Source organism: Zalophus californianus, chromosome 1 (genome assembly GCF_009762305.2).
Source record: "Zalophus californianus isolate mZalCal1 chromosome 1, mZalCal1.pri.v2, whole genome shotgun sequence".
NCBI classification, from domain to species: Eukaryota; Metazoa; Chordata; class Mammalia; order Carnivora; family Otariidae; genus Zalophus; species Zalophus californianus.
The window spans coordinates 10,894,996-10,901,472 of record NC_045595.1 but is presented as its reverse complement, the minus strand read 5'-3'; the positions used below and the strand labels follow the sequence as shown (position 1 = coordinate 10,901,472).

Sequence of the window (6,477 nt, the reverse complement as noted above, 5' to 3'; positions counted from 1 at the left end):
CCCTGCAAGCTCTTGGTACAGCTTTGGAGGACCAGGGCAGAAATGGTGGCCTCCCAATCTCCACCTGGAGGAGCTGAGAACTCGGGGCCCCGCTCCTCAGTGCGCCCCCAGAGAAAAGCAGTCACTTCCGTGTCCCTGGCCTCCGGCCACACTCTGTGCTCACCCGGCCTGTGACCGAGCGTTGCTATCTCTGGCACCCGACCCCGCGCGGAGTCTCCAAACCCAGCAGATCCCTGCAGTGCGTTCCCGCACCGCTCCTCCCAGGGAAGGAAGGGGAGTCTCCCCGGATCTGCTGCTTGTTGGGTCCCTGCTGGAGGAGCCGTGCCCCGACTGGGCCGCAGATCACAGTTTATGGCAACCCCGAGCTGAGAGCCCGCGACTCTGCTCCGTCTCTGCAGCCGGCTTTCCCGCTCTGATACCTGGGAGCTCTGGCGCACTCAGGCACCCCTGGTCTCTCTGTGACCCCAAGGGTCCTGAGACCACACTGTCCCGCGAGGTTTCCACCCCCCACTTAGCCACTGGAGTGACGTCCCTCAGCGGAGCCAACTTCTAAAAGGTCCGATTTTGTGCTCCGTCGCTCTAGCACTTGCCAGAAGCGGCCGGCGGAGGCCCCTCCCCCGCCGTCTATCCTCCCGAATATCACCTCGGATTCACTTCTCCGCACGCCCTACCTTCCAGTAAGTGGTCGCTTCTCTGTTCAGAGAGTTGTTGCTACTCTCGTGTTCGATCTCCTGTTGAGTTCGTAGGTGTTCAGGATGGTTTTGATCCGTATTCAGCTGAATTCCTGAGACCAGACGAAATCTAGGTCTCCTACTCCTCCGGCATCTTGCTCCGCCCCTCCGGATACGTTTGTTTTTAAATCTAGCCTGGTCAGAGTGACTTCTTAGCTGTAACAGCTTTCCAACTGATTTTATGTAACCGATTATATCATCTGAAAAATGTGATCAATTTACTTAAGACATAAATCTATCATTGTTTTTTCTTTTTTCTTTTCTACTGATTTTTTTGTTTTCTTTTTTTTCTTTAAATTCAAATATCATTGCTTTTTCTCTGGTTGTATTGGTTTGAAATTTCAGAGCAGTGCTGCATAGTGGCAGTGGCAGGCATACTTGTCTTCTCTGTGATCTTTGTGGGGATTCCTCAAATATTTTCATATCAGGGTTGATGTTAGTTGATGATCAAGGGAGCCATTTTATCATAGTTAAGAAATATCCTGTTTACAGTGTCCTCAGAACTGTTCTCATGCAGTATCTCTAGCATTTAAAAAGACCCTCTTATATTTGGATGATGTTTTTCTACTCATTTGCTCTACTACAATATGAAATCCTGGTTGCTTTCAAGGGTTGAATGATACCTGGTCATGGCATTTGGGTTTGCTTGATCAATTGCTGGATGTATTTTATTGCTATTGTCTTTGAGCTTTTTCCTAATATACTAAAGAGATTAATCTGTGATTTTTGTTATGTTGCTCCTATCATTGAGGGCTGCTGGTTTTTGTATCATGATTGAAATGATTTCAGAAAACTCACTGGGACATTTATTTTCACATGCTTCCAAATAATTTTTATTTATTGCAAATACCTTTTGTGAGATTTCAAAGTCAGTGATTTGGCATCATGCCTTTCTGGGAGGTAAAGTTGGTTGATGGCTCAATTTCTTCTTTGATGATTTGTCCATTATACATTTTATTTTATTTTATTTTGAGAGAGAGAGAGAGAGCAGTGGGGGAGGGGAGTTGGAGGGGCTGAAGGAGAGTGAGAATCTTAAGCAGGCTCCGTGCTGAGCCCCAACACGGGGCTCGATCTCATGATCCTGAGATCATGACCCAAGCTGAAATCAAGAGTTGGGTGCTTAACTGACTGAGCCACCCAGGCACCCCAGTCCATTATGTATTTTGAATGGTCAAGTGACTAGCAAATATCATGATGTTATCATAGCTTATGGAAATTATATATAGACCCAAACCCTTTTAATTTTGTATTATTAAAATGATAATAAAAATTATACTTTTATTATAAAGAAAATGTTCTTTCATTATATTTAGAAGTAAAATATGAATTAAATCAAAGATATATGAGAAGGCTAATGCTGGGTGATCAGGTGTCAATACAATTGAACCATGAGGTCAGTTTTGAGGGCAAAATTGTTTTTGCATGTAGGTTTTCCAGCTGGTGGTGGCAACACAGGGGAATTTGACAACATTTGGAAACCCCAAATTGACAAACAAGAGAGAAGAGACCATTAATCAAATAATTGTCTCCTCGATATCTGGTTCAAGGTAAAGGTGATTATGTTTCTGAGATGCCTGTTGGTCATTGATTTAGTCTTGCTTCTTGTGTTCTTGGCAGACACTCCTTTACATGGAACCAAGAAACCACTCAGAGCTTCCAGTGTTTCTCCTTCTGGGACTTTCTGAGAAGCCAGAGATTCCGTCTGTTCTCTTTGGGCTGTTCCTGTCTTTGTACCTGGTCACTGTCTTTGGGAACCTGCTCATCATCCTGGCCATCAGCTCAGACTCTCACCTCCACACCCCCATGTACTTCTTCCTCTCCAACCTGTCCTTCTCTGACATCTGTTTCACCTCCACCACCATCCCAAAGATGCTGCTGAACATCCAGACTCAGAGCAAAGTCATTACCTATGCAGGCTGCATCACGCAGATGTATTTTTTCACAGTGTTTGGACTTTTGGACAATTTACTCCTGACTGCAATGGCCTATGACCGCTTTGTGGCTGTCTATCATCCCCTGCACTACACAGTCATCATGAACCCCCAGCTCTGTGCCCAGTTACTCATCCTGACCTGGCTCATCAGTGTTCTGGGGGCCCTTCCTGAGAGTTTATCTATGTTGCGGCTCTCCTTCTGTGCAGTCATTGAAGTCCCACACTATTTCTGTGAACTCCCTGAGGTCCTGCACCTTGCCTGCTCTGACACCTTCATCAATAATGTTGTATTATATATTGTGACATGTGTTATGGGCCTTTTTCCTCTCGCTGGGATCCTTTTCTCTTATTCCTGAATTGTCTCTTCTGTACTGAAGATCTCAACAGTGGGAGGAAAGTATAAAGCATTCTCCACCTGCGGGTCTCACCTCTCTGTGGTCTCTTTGTTTTATGGAACCTGCCTGGGGGTCTACCTCAGTTCCACCTGGACACATGCCTCTCAGAGAGGGGTGTTCGCCTCAGTCCTGTACACTGTGGTCACTCCCATGATGAACCCTTTCATCTACAGCCTGAGGAACAGGGACATGAAGAGGACCGTGAGAAAGCTTCTCTGTAGCATATTGTCCTCCCAATGACAACAGTGACCCTAGACAAGTGTGATCAAGGACAACAGAACAGAGTGCTTAATAGTGTGGACCCTGAAATTTCCCTGACTGAGTTCAAATGGTGGTGCTACCTTCAATAGATAATAATCTTGAGAAAAATGCTCAACCTTCACACACCTCTATTTCTCCATGGACCTATAACAATGCATGCCTCATCAGGGTGACAAAAGGCTTAAATGGAATAATATGGTAAAGCTTCAGCACAGGGAATGCAAGTAGCAAGTCCTAAGTAAATTTCAGCTATTCTTACCAAAAAAAAGGAGCTAATTTTTTATGAAGCTCCAGTTTTTTGTTTCCATACTATTAACCTAATTTCTCTTCCATTATGGCTAAGTCATAAAGCTCAGTGCCCCCAGGAAGAAAGAGACTTTGATGTAGGGCAGAATTTCTCAACCTTGGCATTATTATTTGGGGCTGATCATTCCTTGCTGCGGGAGTTGTCCTGTGCATTGTAGGATGTTTAGCAGTATCTCAAGCCTCTAAACACTGGGACCAGTAGCATTGTCAGCCAAGTTGCAACAACTAAAAATGCTTCCAGATATAACCAAATGCTCCATGGGGGCCAAATCACCCCCACTTGAGAACCACAGGGGACTGTCTTCCTATTCTTTTTTCTTTTCAATTTTTTAATTTAAATTCTAGTTAGTTAACATACAATGCAATATTGGTTCCAGGAGTAAAATTCAGTGATTCATCACTTACATACCACACCCAGGGCTCATCACACGTGCCCTCCTAATACCCATCACCCATCTAGCCCATCCCCCACCCCATCCCTCCATCAACCCTCAGTTTGTTCTTTTTTTTAAGATTTTATTTATTTATTTTAGAAAGAGAGAGCACATGAGCAGGGGGATAGGCAGAGGGAGAGGGAGAGAATCTCAAGCAGACTCCGCACCAAGCACGGGGCCTGGTGTGGAGCTTGATCTCATGATCCTGAGATCAAGGTCCAAGCAGAAACCAAGTGTTAGCCCAGTGATGGGTATTAAGGAGGGCACGTATTGCATGGAGCACTGGGTGTTATATGCAAACAATGAATCATGGATCACTGCATCAAAAACCAATGATGTACTGTATGGTGACTGACATAACATAATAAAAAAAAAAGAAAGAAACCAAGAGTAGAACACTCAACTGACTGAGCCACCCAGGTGCCCCTGTTCTCTATCTTTAAGAGTCTCTATGGTTTCGGGGTGCCTGGGTGGCTCAGTCGTTAAGCAGCTGCCTTCGGCTCAGATCATGGTCCCAGGGTCCTGGGATCGAGCCCCACACTGGGCTCCTTGCTCCGCAGGAAGCTTGCTTCTCCCTCCCCCACTCCCCCTGCCTGTGTTCCCTCTCTCGCTCTGTCTCTCTCTGTCAAATAAATAAATAAAATCTTAAAAAAAAAAGTATGGTTTCTTTCCCTCTCTTTTTTCTCTTTTTTCCCCCTCCCATATTTTCATCTGTTTTGTTTCTTAACTTCCACATATGAGTGAAATCCTGCGGTATTAGTTTTTCTCCGACTGATTTATTTTGCTTAGCATAATACTCTCTAGCTCCATCCATGTCATTGCAAATGGCAAGATTACATTTTTATGGATGGTTGACTAATATTCCATTTGTTATATATACCACATCTTCTTTATCCATTCATCAGTCGATGGACATTTGGGCTCTCCCCATAGTTTGGCCATTGTTGATAATGCTGCTATAAACATCAGGATGCATGTATCCCTTTGAATCTATATTTTTGTATCCTTTGGGTAAATGACTAGTAGTGCATTTCCTGGATCATAAGATAGTTCTATTTTTAACTTTTTTCTTTTTTTTTTCTTCTTTTTATTTAAATTCAATTAATTTTTTATTTTTTATTATTATGTCCAATTAGCCAACATATACTACACCATTAGTTTGTGATGTAGTGTTCAATGATTCATTAGTTGCATATAACACCCAGTCCTCATCACAACACATGCCCACCTTAATACCCATCACCTGGTTACCCCATCCCAAACCCTGCCCTTCTATAACCCTGTTTGTTTCCCAGGGTCCAGAGTCTCTCATGGTTTGTCTCCCTCTCTGATTTCTTCCCATTCAGTTTTCCCTCCCTTCCCCTGTGGTCCTCCGCTCTATTCCTTATGTTCCACATATGAGTGAAAACATATGATAATTGGCTTTCTCTGCTTGACTTATTTCACTTAGCATAACCACTCAGCCATCAGAAAGAATAAATTCAATTAATTAACATACAATGTATTATTAATTTCACAGGTAGAGTCCAGTGAGTCATCAGTCTTATATAATACCCAGTGCTCATTACATCAGGTGCCCCCCTTAATGTCCACCACCTAGTTACCCCATCCCCCCACCCTCCTCCCTACAGCATCCATCCATTTGTTTCCTATGATTAAGAGTCTCTTATGGAGGGGAGGAGGAGCAAGATGGTGGAGGAGTCAGAGACCCGGATTTCCTCTGGTCCCAAGAATTCAGCTGGATAGGGATCAAACCATTTTGAACACCTACGAACTCAACAGGAGATGGAAAAAAGAATAGCAACAACTCTCTGAACAGAAAAGGAACCACTTTCTGGAAGGTAGGACGTGCAGAGGAGTGAATCCGAGGCAATATTCGGGAAGATAGACGGCGGGGGAAGGGGTCTCCGTGAGCCACTACTGTCAAGTGCTAGAGCAGCGGAGCACAAAACTGGAACTTTTAGAAGTCAGCTCCTCTGAGGGACATCGCTCCAGTGGCCAAGTGGGGGGTGGAACCCTCTCTGGGACAGTGTGGTCCCAGGACCTTCAGGATCACAGAAAGACAGGGATGCCTGAGTGCGGGGGAGCTCCCAGGTATCAGAGCAGGCAATCTGGCTGCAGAGATGGACCAAGGAGCGGGCTCTCAGCTCGGGGATGCCGTAAACCGTGATCCGCGGCACAGGCCACTGCTCTCCAGCAGGGACTCAACAAGTGGCAGGTCTAGGGAGACACCCCAACCTCCCCCAGGAGGAGCGGCACGGGAGCGCACCGCAGGGATCTGCTGGGTTTGGAGACTTCACACCAAGTCGGGTGCCAGAGATAGAGCTCGGTCACAGGCCAGGTGAGCACAGAGAGCGGCTGCAGACCAGGGAGACGGGAGTGACTGACTGTTTTTCTCTGGGGGCGCACTGAGGAGT

At 45.4% G+C, this 6,477-nt stretch overlaps 1 protein-coding gene across 1 annotated transcript; it reads left to right on the top strand.

Annotated features, from left to right (window-relative positions):
• The first annotated feature begins 2,360 nt into the window (after nucleotides 1-2,360).
• On the top strand, nucleotides 2,361-3,299 carry LOC113917603 (olfactory receptor 7C2-like). Its single transcript, XM_027585486.2, is given in 1 exon segment — nucleotides 2,361-3,299. A coding segment is annotated over 1 exon segment (939 nt).
• The last annotated feature ends 3,178 nt before the right edge of the window (nucleotides 3,300-6,477 follow it).